General features: G+C 44.0%; 1 protein-coding gene across 2 annotated transcripts in view; it reads left to right on the plus strand.

Moving 5' to 3' along the window:
• Nucleotides 1-16,859, plus strand: part of GABRP (gamma-aminobutyric acid type A receptor subunit pi) — a 29,344-nt gene extending 12,485 nt beyond the window's left edge. The window contains exons 1-7 of one of the 2 annotated variants that reach the window (XM_083730583.1): nucleotides 1,592-1,624; nucleotides 3,674-3,891; nucleotides 6,959-7,041; nucleotides 13,065-13,202; nucleotides 13,744-13,896; nucleotides 14,904-15,073; nucleotides 16,002-16,859. In XM_083730583.1, coding sequence (XP_083586709.1) covers nucleotides 1,607-1,624; nucleotides 3,674-3,891; nucleotides 6,959-7,041; nucleotides 13,065-13,202; nucleotides 13,744-13,896; nucleotides 14,904-15,073; nucleotides 16,002-16,298 — 1,077 coding nt within the window. In that variant the 5' untranslated portion in view covers nucleotides 1,592-1,606 and the 3' untranslated portion in view covers nucleotides 16,299-16,859. Of the gene's footprint in view, nucleotides 1-1,591; nucleotides 1,625-3,673; nucleotides 3,892-6,958; nucleotides 7,042-13,064; nucleotides 13,203-13,743; nucleotides 13,897-14,903; nucleotides 15,074-16,001 lie in introns of those variants that run through there. The other variant, XM_083730582.1, reaches the window with a different exon arrangement.
• The last annotated feature ends 9,999 nt before the right edge of the window (nucleotides 16,860-26,858 follow it).

The following is a 26,858-nucleotide window of genomic DNA, read 5'->3' on the forward strand; positions in this document are numbered from 1 at the left end:
TTCCGTTGTGTTCAGTGGTTCTCATTGTGCACTGGTTTGATTGGCCTAAAAAGCGAGATGAGCGCCACACCCCATAGTCACCTTTGACTGGACTTAACCGTCCAGGGGTCCTTTACCTTTACCTTTTACCTGTAAAGGAAGGTTACAGCATTTGGAACTTTTTAGAAAAGGTGAGTAAGAAGCAATATGATAGAAGTTTATAAAATCCGTATAAAATCTCCTTCTGTGGCACCCTACCTTCCCTCTCTTATGTTATAACAACAATGCTATTGTTAAGTTGTGGGCGAACATAGCAGACGACACAGCGATTTCTCCAGAGCAGCTCTTTACTTGTAAGCTGGACAGAACTGAACAGCAAACAGCTCAGCCGGCCTGCTTTTATAGGCAGCCGGCTGTCAACATTGTAGCAACAACAACCCAGAGTTTCCCACCTAAAATAACTGACGTGGACCTGAGTGAAAACTATCTACAGTATCCCCCTGCTGGCCCAGGGTGAAACTTCACTACATAACAGCTATCATCTCCAATTCCTTCTGTTACTCATAGTTCAAACCGGCTCACGAATTCATCATACTGTAGTATTTCTTTAAGTAGTCCGAAAAGGGCTTCCATTCTTCCATGAAACAATTGTCATTAGGTTCTCTTACTTTGGCTGTTAACTTTGCCAATTCCATACTTGTTTATCTGTTCTTCTTTGGTGGGGACAACTTCTTCCTTCCATTTATGTGCATAAAGAATCCTAGCTGCTGCTGTTACATACATAAACAGCTTAATCATCTTTTTTAAAAGAACTTCTGTCCCTATAACCCCTAAGAGAAAAGCTTCAGGGTTTGTTGGTTTTTTGGTATAATCACTTTAAACATCTTTTTCATCTCATCATATATCATTTCCAAAAATACCCTCTCTTTCTTATAAAGTCCACTGCATATGAAAAAAAAAGATCCCGCTACCTGTTTACACTTCAGAAGTGTATAAAATCCTGCAAGTGGCTAGAGAAAAGTTTTTCTGCTTCCCTAATAACACTAGAATTTGTGGACCTCTAGCAAAGCTGAATGTGGTAGTTGTCAAATTTCAAAGTCCTGTACAGTTTGGCCCTGAAGTATCAAAAGGACCACCTGTTCCTACATGATTTTGCCTGCCTGTTAAGATCTGGAAGGTTGTGTTCCTGCTACCCACTGCCATATGGGATGACGAGTACATGCAGCAGAGTCTTGTCAGTGGTGGCACCAAATTTCTGGAACTCCTCCCGTGGGGATGCTCCTTTAGCCCCTGCTACCCGATCCCCAGTGTCTGTTTATGGCGATGCTGTTTTTAGCAAATGGATTATTTCTTTTAAATTCCTTGTATTGTTGTCATAGTATTTTGTTTGCGGGCTGCTCTGGTGTTAAAATAAACAAACAAAGAAGCCCAGACTTGAGACACTACAGGCATCTTTTGAAAATAAGGCACCTCTGAGATGAGAATGACAAATAGGTGTCCGAAGTCATTGGTCTATAGAACACCACAGCTTTTTAGTATCCATTTAAATGCAGAACTCCGTTGAAAGCTGCTGTCTACTGGGGTTTGGAACCCATAGGAAGTCTGTGAAAGGCTGAGCCAATCTTTCATGAAGCTAACTTTCCAGGTATCCCAAAGCTATTAATCAAGAAATATTATCTTCATACAGTAGTCTTCTCATCACTATAGCACTCACATTTTCAGGTCTCACGCAGAACATTATAGAGATGTACTCTTTTGCTAGATAAATAATTGAACTACAAATGACCCGGGGGTTTTCACCTTCATTGCTGAGATTAATAATTCACTGCTTTGAAATGCATAATGGTGCACCATCTCAATCATTTAGGTAGAGAAATTTCCCCCCTAACAGCATGAGAATAAAATCTGAAAGCTAGAAATGATATACATGAAGTCTTGGGATGACTTTTTTTGGTTAACAGCTTTCATTCCAAAGCCTGTTAAAGTCTATGCACTCAACACAAAAGGAATCCTTTCACCCAGCACTGAAGTAGAGTGGAACATGATATTCTGAATGCAGAGAGCAATGAATCCTACTTTGCCTGCCATGATTACCTGAGGACAAGGCTGATGTTCAGATGCGGCAGGCGAGAGACACACCTACAGTGCCATACCTGCAACAGATGCGAATTTAAACTACTTAAGCTATGTTAAGGAACTACGGGTGGGTGGGTTGTGGCCTCATCCAAGTTGGGTTGCAACAGGAACACTCCCACCGTGCAAATTGTTAGGGAACTGCCATCAGTACTGGAGGGAGAGCGCGAAAGCCAGAGGGATTCCAGAGGGCGTCCAGGGATCGGGAGAAGCAGCCCATCTTCTGGGGAAGAGAATCAGCGTAGCACCAGTGGAGAAGGGGGGCAGGTGGGGGAAGTGGCGAGGCGGTCCCATGACTCCTTCCCAGGGACCAGCGGGGAGAGTAAGGGTCCTCCGTTGCCCACGCCCTCCCTGCGCAGAAGGCTTCCGCGCAGAGAGGGTAGGCGGAGACTAGGCGTCAAAGAACTTCTTTGCTGGAAGAAGTTTAAGAAATGCCCACTCATGGATTCTGCCAGCGATTGAGTCAGCCACAGGTAAGTGGCTGTCCGGACAGAGGAGGTTCACTTTGGCAGCCCAGCCAAGTGTTTGCACCCAGCCAGGGAGATAGGCATCTGCTTACGCACGAGCAACCCCCTTAGGAACCATTACACAAATATATGGTAAAAGATTAAGAAATGGGTCCCCAGATGGATGGGTGTTTGGGTTAAAAGTCGATCCTGAGTCTGAAAAGTTTGAAGACTGGACCTTTAAAGCCCTTAACGGCCTTCGCCCAGTATATCTGAAGGAGCGTCTCCACCCCCATCGTTCTGCCCAGACACTGAGCTCCAGCTCCAAGGGCCTTCTGGTGGTTCCCTCACTATGAGAATCAAAGTTACAGGGAACTAGGAAGAGGGCCTTCTTGGTAGTGGCGCCCTCCCATCGGATGCCAAGGAAATAAACAACTACAGTGGTACCTCAGGTTAAGTACTTAATTCGTTCCAGTACTTAACCTGAAACTGTTCTTAACCTGAAGCACCACTTTAGTTAATGGGGTCTCCTGTTGCCGCTGCGCCGCCGGAGCATGATTTCTGTTCTTATCCTGAAGCAAAGTTCTTAACCTGAAGCACTATTTCTAGGTTAGCGAAGTGTGTAACCTGAAGCGTATGTAACCTGAAGCGTATGGAACCCGAGGTACCATTGCATCAGACTTTTAGAAGCCATCTGAAGGCAGCCCTGCTTAGGGAAGTTTTTAATGTTTGAATTTTTGTGTGTTTTTAATATTCTGTTGGGAGCTGCCCAGAGTAGCTGGGGAAACCCAGATGGACAGGGTATAAATTATTATTTATTTATTTATTTATTTATTTATTTATTTATTTATTTATTTTTAAATAACTAACTAAGTGTAAAACAGCAAAAAAATGTACTGAATTACAGAGCAGTGTGGAGAACTAAAAGAATCAAGATGAGCAAATTTCAGAAATGCCTATAGGACAGAGGGACTACATTCAATAAATATATGCTCAGCGCACCCTTTGGATAAGGAAGTTGAACTCCACCTGCCAAAAGTCTCTCTAACTTAGAGTTTCCCTTTTCTATGCAGCAAAGTCCTGAATGCCTGCTCATAGGCTGCCTTCTTTTCCAGGACTACACGGCAACAATATATTTGCGACAACGCTGGACAGATCCTCGACTGGTTTTTCAGGGGAACAAAAGTTTCACTCTGGATGCCCGGCTAGTGAAATACTTATGGGTTCCTGACACGTATATTGTGGAGTCTAAGAAGTCTTTCTTGCATGAGGTCACAGCAGAGAATCGGCTTATACGGCTGTTCTCTAACGGCACCGTCTTGTATGCTTTGCGGTAAGTCTTGCATGTGCTCCTACTGTTTTGCTACCCTTTGTTACCCTTGAGTAGCAGAAAGATTGCAGACTGGTGCAACAGTCAGGAATTCAAGGCCCAAGAGCAGTGGCATAGCGTGGGGGTGCAGGGGGGGGCCGGCCGCACCGGGCGCAACATCTGGGGGTTAGGGTTAGGGGGCGCAAATCCACGGGTTAGGGGGTGCAAATTACTTGCTTTGCCCCGGGTGCTGACAACCCACGGTACGCCACTGCCCAAGAGACACCATTAGATTCTGAGGGTCGGGAATATCTGGGGAAATAGTTTTGTCAGTTGCATATTTCATCATAATTCATTGTTTCATTATTCCATTATTTCTACAGCTGTACCTTCCTTTCTTTAAACACTCATCACAGGTATCACATGCTTTTGATAACACACTGACATGCTGCAATAGAGAACTTAGGTACAGGGAATGTACTGACTAATATCAAAGAACTATTGAGACGGCTGTTTTAAATGAAAAAAGTATGGGATAAAAAGAATGTATGAGGTACACAACTGAACATCTATAACACAGCCTTTTAGGGGCCAACCAAAAATACCACAGGGACACAGGTGGTGCTGTGGGTTAAACCGCAGAGCCTAGGACTTGCTGATCAGAAGGTCAGCAGTTCGAATCACCACAATGGGGTGAGCTCCCGTTGCTCAGTCCCTGCTCCTGCCAACCTAGCAGTTCGAAAGCATGTCAAAGTGCAAGTAGATAAATAGGTACCGCTCTGGCGGGAAGGTAAACAGCGTTTCCGTGCGCTGCTCTGGTTCACCAGAAGTGGCTTAGTCATGCTGGCCACATGACCCGGAAGCTGTACGCCGGCTCCCTCGGCCAGTAAAGCGAGATGAGCACCACAACCCCAGAGTCGATCACGACTGGACTTAATGGTCAGGGGTCCCTTTACCTTAAAAATACCATAAAATAGCATGCAAGTTTTTGCATCTTTCAGAACTCTGCATCTGGCCAGCTCTGGGGTCCCCAGCGCAATGTACCCACAGACAGTACCCTCAGACACTCCCCTTGGTGCCCCCAAAGATACCTGCCCCTTAAATTTTGGCATTTCATTTGTTTTGGGTGCAATTTTGCCCCCTTTTGCCTGCAATTTTTTTGCTTTGGTGTTTTGTTTGTTGTTTCTGGGTTCTGAGTTTCTTCTGTGAAATGGGTGTTTTGTGACAGTTTCTTAGATTTCTAAAGGTGCCGGCATGCCCTAAAAGGTTAGGAAACCCCGGGCTTGATTGTAAACAGAACAGGAGAGGGGCTGTTGTTGTAAAGATTGTGCCCAAACTATTTTCAAAGAGGACCAGATTTGATGAAGTGAAGTTGTTGAGGATTTTAGTTGTTGAGGTTTAGGTTTTTTTGGGATTTTACCCCAGGAAATAAACTGCCCCAGGGACTGGATTAAACCGACTTTGGACACACGTGGATTAAAGCAAGACTACACATACATGTTAAGTGGTTTGAGTGTTATATAATTTTTTTTTTTTTTGCGATTTAACTTTTTATGTAACCAGGAATAGCACTTGATGTAGGTGAATTTGAGTCCACATCCTACAATCTTTAGTAGTCACTTGCTTCTTATATAAAGGAGAGAATGTGCTTTGCAGAATGATGGCCATCACACAAATATTCAGCTCAAACTGGCATTGTTGTTGTTGTTGTTTAATCGTTTAGTCGTGTCCGACTCTTCGTGACCCCATGGACCAGAGCACACCAGGCACTCCTGTCTTCCACTGCCTTCCGCACTTTGGTCAAACTCATGCTGGTAGCTTCAAGAACACTGTCCAACCATCTCGTCCTCTGTTATCTCCTTCTCCTTGTGCCCTCCATCTTTCCCAACATCAGGGTCTTTTCCAGGGAGCCTTCTCTTCTCATGAGGTGGCCAAAGTATTGGATCCTCAGATTCAGGATCTGTCCTTCCAGTGAGCACTCAGGGCTGATTTCCTTCAGAATAGAGAGGTTTGATCTTCTTGCAGTCCATGGGACTCTCAAGAGTCTCCTCCAGCACCATAATTCAAAAGCATCAATTCTTCAGCCATCAGCCTTCTTTATGGTCCAGCTTTCACTTCCATGGCATAACCTGGCCCAAATTCTGTGGTGTTCTGCTGAGCAACATATTTTTTTACATTTTGGCCTAGCAGAGGATGCCGAGGCAGATTATGTCACATAGCCTTACAGCAGCCTTTGCGATCCTGGTTCTCTCCAGATGTTTTGGACTTGCTGGCTGGGGCTGAAGGGAGGTTGAAACATCTGGGGAGCACCAAGTTCACAAAAGCTGTCTTACATTATCCTTACGCCAAAGAATAAACGGACATAAATCGGACATCAGGAATCAAAAGACAGAGAAACCAGTAGGAGAACACTTCAATCTCCCAGGACATTCTATACAAGATCTCAAAGTAGCTGTTTTACTACAAAGGAATTTCAGAAATAGACTGGAAAGAGAAGCTGCTGAATTACAACTTATCACCAAACTTAAAACCATGGAGAAACCTGGCCTGAACAAAGACCTTGGATTCTTATCTCATTATACATGACAAAGCCATTTTTCACCTTTTCACCCCTTGCTTCTTCTTGTAAGACCTATTGCAGTCGTTAAGAGTCGTCAACAGGCTCATCACAGTTATCTGCCAATCACCCATTCCCACCACCCTTCTGAGTAATACCCCTCCCCAACTTCTCACTATATAGAAGGGTCTGGAAACTTCTGTTTCAGTGTATCTGAAGAAGTGTGCATTCACACGAAAGCTCATACCAAGAACTGACTTAGTTGGTCTTTAAGGTGCTACTGGAAGGAATTTTTTTGTTTTGACTATGGCAGACCAACACGGCTACCTATCTGTAACTTACATTATCCTGTTTCCATAAGTGGAATGATCCAGAGCTGCCAATCTGAACTAAAGGGAAGTCCAGGCTGCAGCTTCAGTGCTAGTTTTAACAGTTATTTATTCTTCGAAGCAGAAACATTGCCACCTGTGGACTGCTATGGAAAATACAGGCCGTTCCTCATTGATGCCTTCACATCACTTTCTCTTTTTGCAGAATCACTACCACAGTTGCGTGTAACATGGACCTGTCAAAATATCCCCTGGATACGCAGACCTGTAAACTGCAGATGGAAAGCTGTAAGTATCACATTCTACAAGAAGATGAAACTATCCCGGCCCCGACTGCTCTTGAATTTGTTTCTTCATATTTAGGTGACCAGTTCAAACATTTCATTTCTGTCTTGGAGCTCATGAAATTTTCCACCTGCCCCTTTCAAATGTAGAGCCATTTCAAAAAGTAAACAGCTGCGCCTAATCTTCCAGTAATCATGCTAATTTTAAATGGGCTGGTGAGAAAATTCACAATATATATTCTGAAACCAGAAGAATGGAAAAAAAAATCCATAGGTGTAGAACACTTGGCATTTGTAGATTCTAGACTTTGCCGAAAACCTTATAGTTTGTACTCATGGGCCTTTGCCGAAAACCTTATAGTTTGTACTCATGATATTGGGGCAGTTATACATGATACTGATCCCAATGTTGTTTGGGGTTTAAAAATTTTCTTTCTTTTAATACATTTCAGTCTTCAGTTTTTCAAATTGCCACCAATAATTATCAAACACAATTACATACATAGTTGTAGTTGTTCAGACTTCCCTCCTCCCCTTCCTTGGTTCTCTTTACAAGCATAACAACAACAACAACAACAAGAACAACAACAATTTATTATTTGTACCCCGCCCAGCTGGCTGGGTTTCCCCAGCCACTCTGGGCAGCTTCCAACAGAGATTAAAAATACATTAAAATGTCACACATTAGAAACTTCCCTGAACAGGGCTGCCTTCATATGTCTTCTAAATGTCAGGTAGTTGTTTATCTCTTTGACATCTGATGGGAGGGCATTCCACAGGGCGGGTGCTACTGAACTGGGGGAACCTGTGGTCCTCCAGTTGCTTCTGGATGACACTTCCCATCGTCTGTGATTATTGGCCATGCTGGCTCAGGTTGATGGGAAAGGGAGTCCAAGAACCATCTGTAGGGCACAGCTTCCCTACCGACCTTTTACAATGTCTATCTTCTTCACCCTGGGACAGTTTTGGAAATACATGTGCAAGATTTATGGACAGACCACACAGTGTCTCTTCCCTTGCCCTACATGGGATGAGGTTCTTTTAAAAACATGAGACTGTCACACAGCACACAAAACAGGCAAGGCGAATTTGCTCCTAATCATTTGAACTTGCCTTTTCTCTCTGCTCTGTCATTTATTAACAGAGCAAACCAATTTAGGGAGCAGGTTTGAATCTGATTGCCAACTGGATAATTGCCACCCCACACAAGCTGTGGCCACTGTCTCATTTTCAATAGCTAGGCCACTTTACTGTATGGAATACAATTATTTTCTATTTAAATAGGCCTCCAGTTGCATTCTCTCTGTGTGTCTTTTCTGTAACTCAGAAAAGTTGTGTTTTCACAGTACATTTAATAAATATGGAATTCTAAGCATACTTACTAGCCAGTAGGGAACAAGCCACATTGAGCTCCATAGGATTCACATCTGAGTAAGCATATACAGACACAGGTGGCACTGTGGGTTAAACCCCAGAGCCTAGGGCTTGCCGATCAGAAGGTCGGCGGTTCGAATCCCCGCGATGGGGTGTGCTCCCGTTGCTCGGTCCCTGCTCCTGCCAACCTAGCAGTTTGAAAGCACGTCAAAGTGCAAGTAGATAGTTAGGTACCACTCTGGCGGGAAGGTAAATGGCGTTTCCGTGTGCTGCTCCGGTTCGTCAGAAGCGGCTTAGTCATGCTGGCCACATGACCCGAAAGCTGTATGCCAGCTCCCTTGGCCAATAAAGGAAGATGAGCGCCGCAGCCCCAGAGTCGTCCGCGACTGGACCTAATGGTCAGGGGTCCCTTTACCTTTACCTAAGCATACATAGGCCTGAACTGCACTTGCTTAGACACTTCCATTGCCACTAGTGAGAACTGAATCAAGGAATGCATGGGAGCATACAATGCAAGCATTCTTATAAGAACTTGACCTCTTTGCTACCTCAGGTTGAATGATGGGTTTAACTAGGGTCATATCTCAGTATAAAGCACCCTTTGTTGTTTCCAGAAATCTGGTTGTGTAAATATATGACCAGGAAGCGTAGTCAATGACCACTATGGCTTGCTGTAGAATTGATGAGGGGAAAGTCTGGGCTATCGAGCAAATAGCTAAAGAACGCAGAGGACAGGTCAAAAAAATCACTGTGGGGTCAACACGGGCTTCACATGCACATCCTGGCATTCAGAAGGACCTTACTTGACCCACTGACTTTTCTAGACATTCTGCTTTCAAGCCGACAGGCTTGTTCCATAGTATAATAATAATAATAGTAATAATAGTAGTAATAATAATAATAATAATAATAATAATAATAATAATAATAATAATTTATTATTTATACCCCACCCATCTGGCTGAGTCTCCCCAGCCACTCTGGGCGGCTCCCAATCAAGTATTAAAAACAATACAGCGTTAAATATTAAAAACTTCCCTGAACAGGGCTGCCTTCAGATGTCTTTTAAAGAGAAGATAGCTGCTTATTTCCTTGACATCTGAAGGGAGGGTGTTCCACAGGGCAAGCGCCACTGCCGAGAAGGCCCTCTGTCTGGTTCCCTGTAACCTTACTTCTTGCAATGAGGGAACCGCCAGAAGGCCCTCGGCACTGGATCTCAGTGTCTGGGCTGAACGATGGGGGTGGAGACGCTCCTTCAGGTATACAGGACCGAGGCCGTTTAGGGCTTTAAAGGTCAGCACCAACACTTTGAATTGTGCTCGGAAACGAACATTTCCCTCACCAACAAATATGCATGGAGAGCTGATCTCACTTTTCATTTTCACCTCATTTTTTATTTGGGAAGTCCATCTACAGCTTACTGCCACCAATCAGACAGTTGCCTATGGTCCAAATCTGATGTGTAAGTGGAAAGCACTTTCACACAGACACTGAGGAAGAGGTGTTATTTGCAGTAGCCTCTTGAGCCTCAGGGCGTTCTGTTCTGGGGTTGGGGCTCCAGGGAGCTGCTGTTGGAAGGAAGGAAGGAGCTGAGAAGCTGTTCTGCGAGCATAAGGACATATGCAGTGTTTCCCAATCTCAGAAAAGCAAGCAAAGATGCTGTAAGTTGTGGCCTGGAGTCAATAGTCACGAGCTGGTGGATCCACACAGCACCCGCAGGCAGCTACGTGGGCCTCAGCATCTTGGAAGGCCTATGATTGACCCCCTTCCTTGAGCCAGTGTGGTGTAGTGGTTAAGAGCGGTGGACTTGTAATCTGGTGGACCAGGTTCGCTTCCCTGCTCCACCACATGCAGCTGCTGGGTGACCTTGGGCCAGTCACACTTCTCTGAAGTCTCTCAGCCTCACTCACCTCATAGAGTGTTTGCTGTGGGGGAAGAAGGGAAAGGAGAATGTTAACCGCTTTGAGACTCCTTCGGAGTCTCCTTCAGAAGGTAGTGAATCTGTCTGAGGATTTCCTGAAGGAAAGACCCTTCAGGGAGGGGTTTTTTCCATCATCACATTTGAGTAAGATTTAGCAGTTGCTAAAAGGTCTGGTCTATTGGATAAAGCATCTTCCTGTCTGTGCACATGGTAACCTTTCTTATTTAATAGATTTATTTATCAGGGCACACAAACTGTTCTCTTGTGTGTGACATGCTACTGTGCCCTTGCACACAGTTTGAAATACCTGATTTAAGGAGTCATGGGCTTTTGCCACTCATGGGGGTAAGAAGAACCAGAACAATTTGGGTGCTTGCAACGACTGAACATCTTGAAGACTCTTTGTTCATCGTGGTTACCAATTCAAGTAATGTCTAAAATCTCATTATTTTAAGACCAGGTTTTACTTGCCAGCTACTTGAGTGGAGTTCCTATGGAAGGGCCTATTATTTTCACATTAAAATCATATTAGTTTGCCATGATTAACTTTATTACAATGCACAGAAATAATAATGATTAGCCTCTTGTTTTAAAATGTAGCTGGGTTTAGCCTTAAAAAGAGAGAAAGAGAGTAATTGGGTCCTATGTCAAGCTCCTGTGCCATATTATTCTTATGAAATTACATGCACATTGCCAACTGGAGATGTCATTAGGATAAATGCCTGGAATTAATGCTATTTAAATATATGCCAGATGAATTAAGAACAATTAGTCATTTATTATAAAGTTTCCCTTAGTAACGGCAGTTATTATTACAAACTGGGCGCAAACTTTGAAAAGTCATATTTGGATGATTTGTACCTGGGGAATCGGCAGATTCTGTGTAATATCTGTTGCAAGATTCCCGTCATTTGTTTCTAGTGGAAAACACAATTTCTCGCTCTTTGCTGTGAAGGCAAACTGGTAAATATCAGTGTTTCCATTTTTACTGCGTGACAGATCTTTAATTAAATAGCTGGGCCGATGAAAACGTTATCGGCTTGTTTATGAAAGCAATCTGATTTTAGGAGAGTTGTATAACTCTTTGTATTTGCAGTACCTTCCGTTTATAGGGGGAAATGGCTCATAATTTCTGTTGGGATGAACTTACATCCATGCTGCTGATGAAATGGCAATCTTTACTTACAAGAGACCTCACTCATCCAAAGCTTCCTTAGCATTGTCAACAGTGGGGGATAGACTCAAATAACCAGTCTTGTAATGCTGAGAGTAAGGGGACGCTGGTGGCGCTGTGGGTTAAACCACAGAGCCTAGGACTTGCAGATTAGGAGGTCGGCGGTTTGAATCCCCGCGATGGGGTGAGCTCCCATTGCTCGGTCCCTGCTCCTGCCAACCTAGCAGTTCAAAAGCACGTCAAAGTGCAAGTAGATAAATAGGTACCACTGCTCTGTGCGCTGCTTTCCATGCGCTGCTCTGGTTCGTCAGAAGCGGCTTAGTCATGCTGGCCACATGACCTGGAAGCTGTACGCCGGCTCCCTTGGTCAATAAAGTGAGGTGAGCGCCGCAACCCCAGGGTCGTCCGCGACTGGACCTAATGGTCAGGGGTCCCTTTACCTTTACCTAATGCTGAGAGTAGAGAGGGGAATCTGTGTCTCTTCAGATGTTGCATGCCCAGGTGCTGTGGCCCACTGCCCAGCCACTCAGGACACCATTGTAGGGTTCAAATTAGGACGCCACCTCATCAATTACAGGTGTAAGAGGTTTGGTTTACTCATTGGGTTATAACCTATATCAACCAACTCGTCTGCTGGATGATTGACCCAGGGGTCAAACCCAGGAGACCCTATGACATCCATCAAATCCAAAGTGCGTAATTAAGATGCAAAGTTCACCTATATATTTCTATCTCTCAATATGGTCTTTGGAATGTTTTGATGGTTTTATATCAGTTTGTATCCATCCTCAAGAATCCTGGAAACTGTATTTAACGCCTCACAGAGCAACAGTTTCCAGCACCTTTGACAAACAATGGTCCCCAGGATTCTATGTGTCAGATGTGCTTTGAATATATGGTGTGTATACAATCAATCAATCTTTATTGCAGTCAAAGACCAGACAGCAAAGTTAACAACAACAACAACAACAACAACAACATACGCCACAACCGCATAAAGAAGCGGATGTAATTAAAATTTCCCTCTAAACTTATTTACATTAAAAATAATACTCCTTCAGCTAAAACCTGTATTCCAGAAATTAAAATCAGTACTCATTCTCTGGCCATCACTGTCACCACAGCCTGTCTTGTCCTCGTTGCTATAAAACAGAATTTCGCAACAGGCCTGATGATATCCAGATCTTTATGAGCAAGAAGGTATTTAACGTAAGATTCCTCTGAGCGGCCAGGTAATTTCCTTAATAACGGTAAAATTAGCTCTCTTCAGGTATTACAGTACAATGGTACACAATACAACGGGCCCAATAGAGAAGAATGTGCCCAATGGATTCAATCTCATTAGAGTTGCATGGACATAATCTTTGTTCAGCTGGGATGTCATGATATCTGCCCTCTAGTAGTGCTGAAGGGAGAGCATTAAAATGGGCTCCGGAAACCAAGAACTCCTATGGGAATTCCAAGAGTCCAGTGCAGGATGTAGGGGCAAAACATTCAGCTACTTACTCAATTGGTTGTCCAGTTACCTCTTGATGCTTTCTTAATATATTGCCTGCAGGGGGATATGATGAAAACGATGTACTGTACACTTGGTTGAGGGGAAACGATTCGGTCCACGGCCTTGAGAACCTGCGACTTTCTCAGTACACAGTGGAGCACTATTACAGCCTTGTAACAATGTCTCACCAGGAAACAGGTAACGAAAGCTGAAGAAGCAGAGACGTAAACAAATATGGCTCACAAACGTTGGCTATTCTGAATGGTCCAGGTCCCCCCATGAACCTTTCTCTGATTTTGAGAGCTTTGGAGATGTGATCATAGAACTATACGGTGGGTACCTTGGGTTACAGACGCTTCAGGTTACAGACTCCGCTAACCCAGAAATAGTACCTCGGGTTAAGAACTTTGCTTCAGGATGAGAACAGAAATCGTGTGGCGGCAGCAGGAGGCCCCATTAGCTAAAGTGGTACCTCAGGTTAAGAACAGTTTCAGGTTAAGAACGGACCTCCAGAATGAATTAAGTACTTAACCTGAGGTACCACTGTAGATTCATAGAGTTGTAGAGTTGAAAGAGACTCATTTCTGATGCCAGACCTGTCTTCTGGCCAGTAATATGATGGCTCTCTTCTCTACTTTGTCAAAAATCTGCATCCATTGAATAAAACTTGGCGTAGGATTGCCTTCTCTCTGTGGATGGTTTCTTTTCATTGTAGGATGTGTTTTCTTTCTCCAACTAGGCAGTTACCCAAGACTAGTGTTGCAGTTTGAACTCAAGAGAAATATCCTCTATTTCATTCTGGAGACATATGTGCCATCCACCCTCCTTGTCATATTGTCTTGGGTTTCTTTCTGGATCACTCTGGATTCCGTTCCGGCAAGAACATGTATTGGTGAGCTGTTCTCTGAAGTAGGATACTTCCTGCAGTGGATGGGGGAGAGAGCAAGAGAACACAAGCACCTGTTGTTTATGCAGTGCTACAAGCTATGCTGAATGTAAAAACTGAAATGTTGTGGTACCCAAGTTTCTAAAGCTGAGATAAATCATCACAAACACTTGACGTGTTAACCACTGTCACCTGTCAAATGCTAATTTGAAGAGCATCTATCAAATACTGTCAGATGGAAAATACAAATTAACTCTGAATGTGCTTTCAGACTTTGAATATTATTGCATGCCAGCCATGTGTTTTTCAAATTGCCTTCAGGAATGCACGAGCTCTTTAGAAGGGGATCAGTCCTTTAAAATTAGCTGTAGCTTAGTTGACATCCTAAACTGAGGGAATTGGATGAGGAAGGGCTATAGCTCAGTGGTAGAGCACCATGGCTTAGCAAGAATGAGCAAATGCATGTGGACCCAGAAAGAAAATGGTGAGACTTCAGTGCTCCCCCAGTTCTTCTGCTGCCATGCTAAGGTAAGGTATAGGTACCTTTACTTGGCAGCAGCCACAAAGTCATTCCAGCGTGGTGTAGTGGTTAAGAGCGGTAGACTGCTAATCTGGTGAACCGGGTTCGCTTCCCCGCTCCTCCACATGCAGCTGCTGGGTGACCTTGGGCCAGTCACACTTCTCTGAAGTCTCTCAGCCTCACTCACCTCACAGAGTGTTTGTTGTGGGGGAGGAAGGGAAAGGAGAATGTTAGCCGCTTTGAGACTCCTTCGGATAGTGATAAAGCGGGATATCAAATCCAAACTCTTCTTCTTCTTGAGTGCCTCACCTGTTGGAAGCCAGAGCAGCTAGCCTGCTGCCTTCAGATGTGTCCCATCAACATTGTTGAAGTAGGATTCAGCTGTTAAGGCCAGTCAGATTTGATATGTGAAATGAGAGGGGGACCACCATCTTTGGCCAGCCCTGTGCTTTTCTTTTGATTAAAGTGTTCCTTCCTCCCTCCCACCCTGCAGGAGTAACAACTGTGCTGTCAATGACAACTCTGATGATGGGCTCACGAAACGCTGTGACGAAGACCAACGGTTTCATAAAAGCCATTGATGTTTACCTGGGCATCTGCTTCACCTTCATATTTGGTGCCTTGGTAGAATATGCAGTAGCTCACTATATCGCATCACAAAAGGTATACAAAAATATTTATTTATTTAGCTTGTAGGCCACTTTCCCCTATACATATACCCAAAGCAGTTCACAACACAAGAAATATGCATCATCATCACAACATTCAAACAGTAAAGGTAAAGGGACCCCTGACCATTAGGTCCAGTCGTGACCGATTCTGGGGTTGTGGTGCTCATCTCGCTTTACTGGCCGAGGGAGCCGGCGTACAGCTTCCGGGTCATGTGGCCAGCATGACTAAGCCGCTCCTGACAAACCAGAGCAACGCACGGAAATGCCGTTTACCTTCCCGCCAGAGCAGTACCTATTTATCTACTTGCAGTTTGACATGCTTTCGAACTGCTAGGCTGCCAGGAGCAGGGACCGAGCAACGGGAGCTCACCCCGTTGCAGGGATTCAAACTGTCGACCCTCTGATCAGCAAGCCCTAGGCTCTGTGGTTTAACCCACAGCGCCACCCGCGTCCCTATTTTTTCTTAAATTACAGTCCCCCCAAATAGGGGGCATCTTATACACGGGGGAGGGGGTGTTATACACAGGAAAATATGGTATCTCCTAGATGGTGGCATGGTTTCTCTGAGTGTTGGCACTGCAGTAGTGAGGGGAAATCACTTTGTATTGGGGCTGGAAACTTACTTCAAAAATCACCACCACCTGTAAGCCATCAAAGGGTGTGTTCACCAAGTTCCTAGACAGGATATTAAATTTTGGTCCCTCAGGGTCTAGCATCAGTAAACAAGAATTAGGCTTTTGCTAAAGACTTCCAGGGATTTATTTATTCTTCTAACATCCCAGACTAATGGTATGTTGGCAACAGAGTCACGGTGAACTTCTGCCCTCTGCAGTTATATTTCCTTGTACTTGGTTTTGGTGCGTTGGTTATGAAATAGTGATATGGCCCAAATGTTTATTAGTAACTTTTTCTTATTTTAGGCTTCTACAAATGAGGTTACCAGAGAAACGGAAGATGTCACCAGTATCTTTTCCACATCTGTCACCAGCTACAATCATAAGATCAACTTCAGTGCCATCGATAATATCGCCCACAATGGTTCGACTATGAAACCAAAGGACAAAATTCGGTTTCTTTTGAGGAACAAAATGCGCAGGGTTGTCAGCTACTTCACAATTCAAAATCCAGGCAACATCGAACACTACTCAAGACTGCTCTTCCCTCTGTGTTTTTTGGTAGTCAATTTGTTTTATTGGGTTTATTACTTATTCTTTTAGCAATAGTAAGACCATTTTTAGTATAGTATAGTAAGACCATTTTGGCGTGTGGTGGTGGGAAAGTCTCGCCTATGTTGGCTCCCAGCCGCTACGAATTGTTATGGGTGTGACTATGGGCACATATCAAGAATTTGGCCCAAACCCAGCATTGATTGTATTGTATCAAAAGCCAAATCTTGTACAGAGTGGCACATGAGCATGACTGTGGAGCTAGAGTAAGTGGAATCCAAAAAGAGCAAGCCTATTCTTGAAGCCATTGCTTAAGATGAATAGGCCTTGTCCTTCAAGGCTGTGCAACTGTTTTACACTGTCAACATAGCTAAGCCCCAGTGTACCCTTTTTACTCTGATGTTTAGAGGTTTTTCAGCTAGTTTTTTTCAATCACTTGGGCGCAGGCTGCTGCCAACCTGAGGATTGCTTCCTGCTGATCTCAGGTAAGGTAATCACTGTGAGATGATGGCAAATGGAAGGCCTTCTTATCGTCTTCTTTCAAGGTCACAGAGAACTGCAGATATACAAGATGCTGCTTTAAATAATAAATAAGTGCCCTTACCACATCAACACCTCTGGATCTCTGTTAATAACAACGAGATGCTCTGAAATATATTCAGAGTTGAGTGTTGATTTCATGCTCTTTATTTCAGCTCACGGTAAACATTGAGTGAGTCCTTTCCTCCAAAACCTCTGGCTATATATATATTATTTACAAAATGGGTCCCGTGTGATTGGCTAATTCAGTTCCCCTCCTGGAGCCGGATTGGGCGGCTCCTGCAGGCCAATCAGGTTGCTGCTTTTTAGGATCCTACCTGCCTATTGTTCTAGGATCCAGGCTCAGTACATTACATGCTCGGTTGTTGTTGTTTTTTAAATATCCCACATCTATTCAAAACGAAAGCTATTTTGAGGTAAATAGGAAATTTATACGTTTCCACAACTTCAAATGGAAAGCAAAAAAGGGAAAGAAGCCCTGACTATGTTGGTTTGAAAAATGAGTGGGATGCCTATGCCTCACACAGTGCTAACTGAAGACATTTTGCCATCTGAGGTGAAGGACAAAATGGCGCCCTCTTCCCCATTGTATGTATAGAAGCTAATTGGTTGGGCAACCAAATCTTACTTCAACACTAGAATTGAGATAGCATCCTCTGCTACAGAAAAGCTGTGTGACATATACAGCTCTGTCCTTCAACAGAGGGGAATATTCTCTTTTCCTTTTTTGCCTTATGTTGAAACTCTGCTTTGGGAAAATTCTTGAAAGGCGACAGAAACAGGGCTAACAAACTAATCAGGGTTCATGCAATCAGCTCTTCTGTGACTTACTTAAAAGATAAATAGCAGGCATGGGGGACTCAATTTAGATCGGGGCTGTGGTGTTGAGAAAGGGGCTTTAATCTCTTGCCTCATTTTACAGTCCCAATCCAGCTCAACCTTCTTCATGCCTGGTACTTGCATTGAAAGAAAAGATCTCATTTGCCCCAACGGAAGCTCTTTTTTCCAATGAAAATAGCAGGAGTGGGGGTGGGGTCATTTTTCTTCTTGTATGAAGGTCCTGAATCAGATCAGAGGGGGCTGCTATTACTTTTTAAAGTTACTGACATAATTGCTAAGCATACAAATAGAATCTCATCTAGTTTTGGCCCTCCATGATGAATTTCAATACAGTGGTACCTCGGGTTACATACGCTTCAGGTTACATACGCTTCAGGTTACAGACTCCGCTAACCCAGAAATAGTGCTTCAGGTTAAGAACTTTGCTTCAGGATGAGAACAGAAATCGTGCTCTGGCACCGCGGTGGCAGCAGGAGTCTCCATTAGCTAAAGTGGTGCTTCAGATTAAGAAGAGTTTCAGGTTAAGAACGGACCTCCGGAATGAATTAAGTACTTAACCCGAGGTACCACTGTAAATGGCCTCAGAACATCTCTTATGAAGACATACCATTTTGACACAGTAAGGTCATCATTGGAGTTCTGCTGACACTCCATAATGGCATTTATAAAACTCAAAACTCTGTGCTGCATTTATCATTCACACAAAATAGGCATGTCGGTTGGGTCAATGATTTTTATTCTTATTTTTACCAGTTAACCTTGTGTCTAACCATTCAGTATTTAATCAATAATATTAAAATACATATAATGTGCTGTAGACCCCAAGCAAATAACAACACTTATCCTCTCAAGGTAGAATAATGGAATGCATTGCCTGAGGTCAAAGGTTTACATAGATCCACAGCTAGAACTCTTCTGCCCACAAGGGCTTCCCCATTCATTTAGTGGAGGCGACAGTTTGCATTGTTGGGTTTTGGCTGACGCAGGCCTTCTAGGCTGGTGTTAGTTACATATGCTGAATGGCAAGTTCATCTCGGAGGTGCTTACCATGTGATTGATTGTAGTCTTTCAGGTCTCTTGCTCTGTGATGGGAGCACAACATATGAAACATTATGGATTTTTCTTTAATAACTTTTTATTGAACCATTTCCCCACCGTGTGTTGTGAAGGATCCAAACCACATATTCATAAATCATACGTTTGATCAAGTATTATATTTCAGGGAGAAACGAAACAAAACGGAAACACCCCAGCAGAGAAGAACAATGGGGAGTGAAATTCTAGTAATGAAATGTAGGCCTGTACTTTTTGACATTTTAAAATATCCTCTATAAACTGCAATAAAGTTAATGGTGTGGTTTAAAATTAAATTTAAAAAAGCTACAAAAATGATATTTGCTCTTTATATAATTTATTTCCAGCCAAAATAAAATGCCTCCTTTCCCCCCAAAGTAAATCTCTTTGTATGTTCAAACTCTTGGCTTGTTGTTACCTAATATTGTCAAGAGCAGCATTCCGTGACCTAGTGGCTCTCCAGATTTTGGTGAACTCCAGAGCCCATCAGCCTCAACCAGTTTTGCTGAGTGTAAGGCAGCTTCCTATTATAAGGGACCTAACAAAAGTCAGGGGACGCGGGTGGCGCTGTGGGTTAAATCACAGAGCCTAGGACTTGCCAATCAGAAGGTCGGCGGTTCGAATCCCCGTGACGGGGTGAGCTCCCGTTGCTTGGTCCCTGCTCCTGCCAACCTAGCAGTTCAAAAGCACGTCAAAGTGCAAGTAGATAAATAGGTACCACTCCGGCGCGAAGGTAAAAGGTGTTTCTGTGCGCTGCTCTGGTTCGCCGGAAGAGGCTTAGTCATGCTGGCCACATGACCCGGAAGGTGTACGCCGGCTCCCTTGGCCAGTAAAGCGAGATGAGTGCCGCAACCCCAGAGTCAGCCACGATTGGACCTAACGGTCAGGGGTCCCTTTACCTTTTAACAAAAGTCAGATAAGACTGGAGAGAATATGAGGTCTTGCTGAAAGAACATTGGTGCAACTCTGCTCAAGACAGCAAGTAGATCATGCCAACAGCAAATACAGGAAGGTTAGATTGCTAACTTTTGTGGCTCCTTAAATTCTTCTGGGTACCTTAATTCAGGACTCCAGGAGCAAATACCTACTAGAACTTCCCCTCCACTGCTGCAACTGGGACTGCAAAGATAAGGTACCTCCCACAGAGGTAAGCAACGGAAGGTGAATGTTCTGCATCCCTGCATCCTAAACAGTGAGAGAGAAGGAGTGAGAGCTCTGAAACAGCGCATGAACAATGCAGCCATCCCTAAAAATTGACACTGTTTTGAATATTGCAATGCAGTTCTCCAGCTAATGTGCACAGAAACGCATATAACATAAAAAAATATGATACATTATGCAGAGACATTTGCGCTAAAAGGAATTTTCGACTTTTTTTTTCTAAGTCGAAAACTGCTGCGGAAATGTGTAGAAATGAATATAAGTTGGGGAAAATGAGAAACGGAGAGAAATTGAAATTGACAGATTCACCCATTTCTGTGTTCACGGACTTGTTAGTTCTCATCCCAGAGCAAGCAACAAGCTCACTTTTCTGGTCCTAAACGAATGTCAGTTGGCACTTGAGAAAGCTTGATTTTAATGTGAATTGACATGAAAGACTTCAATCCATGCTTTGTGTTTTTACTCTCCATGTGGTTTATATTACTGTTTCGAAACATAGTGGTGTATGTAAATGTTCCCATCTGTTGACATGAAGTTCATGCATTTTTCATAGCCAATGGGGCTACACAAACAGCCTTTTACTGGGCTGGTAGCAGATTCATCAGCCTCTTCCTTACAGAATTAAACATGACAGCATGAAAAGAACCCCAAAGCTATATTTTACAAAAATCACATATGTCTTGATAAGGTAGAATTACTCCTGTTTGCTGCATGAGTTCTGCCTCTTGCACAGGAATCTTATATATTTTACAGCTATTGGGAATGGGGCGGAAGAAGATAAGTGATAACAACTTTCTCAATATATGGCCTGCCATCGCCACTGCTAAGCAAGACCTCTGTATAGCTAGTATGAGGGAAACCTACTTAGGAACAACTGTGCTAATAAATCCCAGAGGGTTAGTAGCCTTCTTAATCTGTTGCAGCAAAGAACAAGAAGTCTTGTGGCACCTTGAGGACTAATACGTACGTTAAGGGCATTTATTTATTGATTTTAAAACCTCTTAAGTGGTTTACATAGAAGCAAAAAAATAAAATAAAAATAAAAATGGCAACGTTTGATAAATTTCCTCGAAACTAGATAAAACCAAAATGCAGTTTTGGTCTCTCCTCCATGACCTGTTTGTTTGAGCATTCATCCTGATTAGTTTGCACACAAATTGTGGGGAGCTTAGACAGTGGTGGCTATTTTTTGAACGTCCATTCTGATTTGTTCACAAGGAGGTTATACCAAGCTGGGTCAACCAACTGTTGCATCACCCTTTCGAGTGCATTTCCTGATCATTTTAAGGGTGTTTGAATTATGGTACTGGAAGAGACCCTTGAGAGTCCCATGGACTGCAAGAAGATCAAACCTATCCATTCTGAAGGAAATCAGCTCTGAGTGCTCACTGGAAGGACAGATCCTGAAGCAGAGGCTCCAATACTTTGGCCACCTCATGAGAAGAGAAGACTCCCTGGAAAAGACCCTGATGTTGGGCAAGATAGAGAGCACAAGGAGAAGGGGACAACAGAGGATGGGATGGTTGGATAGTGTTCTCGAAGCTACCAGCATGAGTTTGACCAAACTGCGGGAGGCAGTGGAAGACAGGAGTGCCTGGCATGCTCTGGTCCATGGGGTCATGTTTTATCTCTCCTCCCTACTCTAGCATTCCAATCCCCTATAATGAGAAGAACATCCTTCTTTGGTGTCATTTCTATAAGGTGTTGTAAGTCTTCATAGAATTGGTCAATTTCAGTTTCTTCAGCACCAGTGGTTGGTGCATAAACTTGGATTACTGTGATGTTAAAAGGTCTGCCTTGGATTCGTATCGAGATCATTCTATCATTTTTGAGATTGCATCCCAGTACAGCTTTTGCCACTCTTTTGTTGACTATGAGGGCCACTCCATTTATTTTACGGGATTCTTGCCCATAGTAGTAGATATGATGGTCATCCGAACTGAATTCGCCCATTCCAGTCCATTTTAGTTCACTGATGCCCAGGATGTCAATATTTATTCTTGCCATCTCATTTTTTACCACATCCAACTTACCAAGGTTCATGGTTCTTACATTCCAGGTTCCTATGCAATATTTTTCTTTACAGCATTGGACTTTCCTTTCGCTTCCAGGCATATCCGCAACTGAGCGTCCTTTCGGCTTTGGCCCAGCCGCTTCATCAGCTCTGGATCTACTTGTACTTGTCCTCCGCTCTTCCTCAGTAGCATGTTGGACGCCTTCCGAACTGAGGGGCTCATCTTCCAGTGTCATAACTTTTATATGCCTGTTGTCTTTGTCCATGGAGTTTTCTTGGCAGGGATACTGGAGTGGCTTGCTGGTTCCTGCTCCAGGTGGATCATGTTTGGTCAAAACTCTCCACTATGACCTGTCCATCTTGAGTGGCCCTGCACGGCATAGCTCATAGCTTCTCTGAGTTATTCAAGCCCCTTCGCCATGGCAAGGCAGTGATCCATGAAGGGGGCTTTTCTTTAGGACGTCCCTATTTTCATCGGAGAAATGTGGGAGTGTATGGTAGGATGTCTTTATTTTCCATTGGAGAAATGTTGGAAGCCACCCAGAGTGGCTGGGGTCATCCTCATCATGGAATAAGATGTCCCTATTTTCATCGGAGAAATGTTGAATGGTATGTGTATACAAGGCAAATCAGAGAATCCACAATTAATGGCTAGGCTGCAATCCTAAAATGGAACAGGGGCGCTTACTGGCAGGGCAGAAGAGGATGAGGAGGTTAACTCTTGTGGCCCTCTGTCCTTTCCTGGATTTTATATGCTCTTATTTTACAATTTCCCCTGCTGCTGGAAACGATGCGAGGGAAATAAACACTGCTAGCTCCAGGTGTAGTTTATTTCCTGCTTTGGGGGTGCAAGTTGGGGTTGACAAGGGCATTGGGAATACGTTGGATCCATACCTTCCCTTGGTCTGCCACATTGTTATGTGCTGAGTTGAATAGGATCCAAAATGCAGCAGTCTGATTGGTCCTAGAACAATAGGATTCAGAATGCAGCAGTCTGATTGGCCCTAGAACAATGCAGCAGTATGATTGGTCCGCAGGAGCCACCCAATCCAGCTGCAGGTGGAAGTGAATCTGCAGCCTGATTGGCCTACAGGTGAATCCCAGGATTAGCCAATCACATGGGGCCCATTGTGTAAATAATGTATATAAAGCAGATATTGTGGGGGAACCTCCATTCCTCCTCACCACTATGCGGTGAATAAAGAGCATGAAATCCACTCTCGACTCCGAGTATATTTCACTGGCGATGAGGATGGGATCCCACTGAGCTGACCGCTACACACAACACCACAGCACCGCCACCTGCCGCACCGCTGCCTCGCACCGTGTGATTTCACACATCATGCCCCAACTTCCCCTGCCACTTCCCATTTTCCAGGCCTTTGCTGTCTTAATGGAAACAATTGCTCTCTTCAAGTTAGCCCACTGTGAAACAGAAATCACGTGAAGCTGAAAGGAACACTTCCTGTTTTTATTTATGACCCATGGGCTAGGTTTTTTAATGGTCAGGTAGGTAATAAGACTTTGAACTGCATTGGACTTTTTACTTTTGAGGCTTCCGGTGTATAGTTAAAATTGCCAAAATATACACGATCCCAATAATAAAAATGAATATTTGCAGCACCATGGGCTAGAATTACATTATTTGAAATGAAACCTGCTGTGCATATCTTGACTATGAAGACGTTTGAGATAAATTGGACATAGCTAAGGGCCCCGCTGACTAATATCAAGGCTGCCAAAGAAAATGACTTTATGGACAGTGACTCCAAATTCTCAGGTCTGCCTTTTTGGGACTGTCAGAGCAAACACACGGAAGCTTTGAAATATTGAAGAGGAGGTGATCTAGGGGTCAAACTACATGTTATACTGGAAATCCATTATTGATTCTCTGTGTATTTATTTTCACAGCCTTGTGGTCTCCTGGATAAGACCAAATTTTCCTCTCCTGCATAAGACCAGATAGCTGTGGAAATATCAGTTCTGGGTTGAGTGTTACTCCTCTTTAAAAGGCAGATGTGTCATTGAAATTCTACCCAGTATTGCTCCAGAGTAGATTCCAATGTATAGTCAGCAGAGTAAAAACTCAAACATGTTGCAGGATTCCCAAAAAATAGACCAGAGGCAATTGTATTTCATCTAGCAGAGCTTTACTGCTACTGAAGGCAAATGAGCATAATGGTCACAAATCCAGTACATTCAGGATTGGCACTGTCCATAAGAAATCCAGTTGCAGCAGACAAACTTACGATAACTTATAAGTCCTCTAAACCTTAAGCATACTATGTACAGAACACCACACCAGAAGGGAGATAGAAAGTGAAAGTGAAAAACAGGCTCCTTCTCGCCCTACTTTTATAGTCAGCATGACCTTGAGAGAAAGACATAACAGAACCAGTTTAAACCAGCTGAACTCAGCTTCTCTGAAGGAATAACCCAAACATCATGAACCTTCTGCTTGTTTCTTTCACATAGAGAAGCTTCCAGAACCCTCTTGAATTAATTAGAATAGGAAAGAGCTCTACACATCAGATCAATACTTTCTGCACTAAGAAATGCGCAAAATGACAAGATGTGCAGTTTGAATGTAGGTCTATACCCAATATTTTTCCTGGATGACCAGGTAGCAGGTTGCATTTTGGCAGCTCTGGCTGGTTCACCAGCTGTACTCAATATTTAAAGTTAAGAGGTCACCAATGTGATTCCCACAGGTGCCAGTGTGCCCACTAGTACTTTGCATGGTGGCCACAAAAGGTCTCAGTAAACATTCTCTCAAAAACCTTTATTTGATGAGAGACTGTTAGTTTCCCAGCTCCTTTCCTGTTAACACTGGCTGAGATCGCAGCTGCCCCCCCCAAAAGTGCCACCCCCCCAAAAAAGTGCAGCCTGAAATCACAAAAGATTGCAGCAGCAATTCTGGCCACTGTCCTCTCCTGAGTAAAAACGGGGTGCCCCATTTTTCCAGGGCAGTTGATTGGTCTGGATTTATTGGTCGTTCAACCTTGTTTCTTGGTGGGATCACTAGGTGACATTGAACAGTTTCCAGTTCATTTTGCGGGGAGCAGGTCTATTGCACAAGATTTCCAACCAACCATAACAACAAAACTTGAATTTGTCAGCATGCAATTGTATCCTACCCAAATCTAGTAACATTGCCAAATCCAGCAAAATCTGGAAGCACCTTTCCTTCCTTCCTTTTCTGATTTTTAATTTTCTTAAAAAACTAGGAATGACCGCTCCCTGCTTAAAACAGGGGGCGCCCTTTGCGTGGACGCGTGCAGCCCCTAGATCTGGAGCAGCTCCAACAGCATAGGCTTGGCTTTGCCTTCCCTCAGGTGGGATACCTGGAGGTCTCCGCCTACCTCAGTCAGTTGACCAATCCCACCTGGGGGAAGCGTTGCCAAGGAGACCAGGCCAGGTAGGGGAGGGATTACCTGCCCACACAATAGAGGGAGGATCTTACCTGGGAATCCTCACTTGGCTCCAGAGCTTCTACCCACCCACCCTTAGTTAATGTCTTATTTGCAGGTTAACTTTTCTTCACAGGTTTTGCAGGTTAACTTTTCTTCACAGGTATGCGGGCGCTGCTACGTTAAGGTCGCTGTTAAAGGGCTGGAAAGGAATTTCCTTGCACTGGCAGGTTTCGCCTTTCCCGTAGCAAAACGTCACAACTTTGGCGGTATCAGGCCTTGGGCAGAATCCTTTAGTCCATCTTCCTCTTTGCGGCGGCGATACCTTTAACAGGGGTTCCCTGTTAAAGGGGTTTCTGAAGGAAGGCTTTGACCGTATGCCGAAAGGTCGTCATTGCTCTCCCCTGCGGCGGCGGCGTAATCTCTGCTTGAACATATGTTCTCCAGAGCCGGCCCATCCCCCCCCCCCACTGGATAACCCTGATGCTCCCTAGGTCCCCGGCCGGGGACTGGGGAGAGAGAACGCCCAATGCCTGAGCCAAGTTCTACCCACATTTGAAATTTAATAAAGTTGTGCCCAATTTAATCCCATAGCACGTTGTCATGAGTCGTTATTCCACATGACGGGGGGGACGACCGCGCGGAATCTGGGGACTCCGCCTGTCCACGCAATAGACTGTTCCTCTCTGTTCAATCAGTCTTTGGGGAAGTGATTTTGACTGACTGGTCCTTTTCATTCTATTATGCTTCTGTCACTTGTAGTGTTTTAGTATTTAAGCAAAAAAAACCCAAACCACTCTGGTCTCCAGTGCCGCAGAGTGTAATTGGATAGTTACATTACTCTGGACTTGACGGTCTAGAGTTCTCTAGTTTCCTGGACAGGAATTGCCACATAACTGGAATTTCTTGTGACAACTCTCTTTAGAGGGGGAAACAACATATATCTCCAATAAAAGTCACTTCACATTGTTATCAATAACAAGTGATGTTTCCCCACCAGACTATTTGCGAAGCCCTGTTCCTCGAGAGCGGTGGTGCCTTTAAGTCTATTTTTAGGAAATTGTGTTTTTATTAATTTCCTGCCTTTCGGTCATGTGACAGTATCATGTTAAGTGCTGAGTTCTGTTGCATTATTCTCCATGGCATGGTAATGCTTGGCATATGACTAATGAAATTGTATTCTGATGGGGGGGGAGGGGGGAGTCTTTGAAGTACAAATTGGTGTCAGGTGTTGTTGATCGCAGACTGTGGGGCGGGGAGGAGGGAGGAAAAGAAAAACCCTGCACTGAAGCACTTCCTGAGTTCATGTCAAATGGGAGTAGGGATTAGACAGTAAACAAAAGAAGTACAGTCGTACCTCAGGTTACATGCGCTTCAGGTTACATACGCTTCAGGTTACAGACTCTGCTAACCCAGAAATAGTACCTCAGGTTAAGAACTTTGCTTCAGGATGAGAAGAGAAATTGTGCTCCGGTGGCGCGGCGGCAGCAGGAGGCCCCATTAGCTAAAGTGGTGCTTCAGGTTAAGAACAGTTTCAAGGTAACCTCCGGAACGAATTAAGTACTTAACCTG

The sequence above is a fragment of the Podarcis gaigeae genome (assembly GCF_964106915.1).
Source record: "Podarcis gaigeae genome assembly, chromosome: 3".
NCBI lineage: Eukaryota > Metazoa > Chordata > Lepidosauria > Squamata > Lacertidae > Podarcis > Podarcis gaigeae.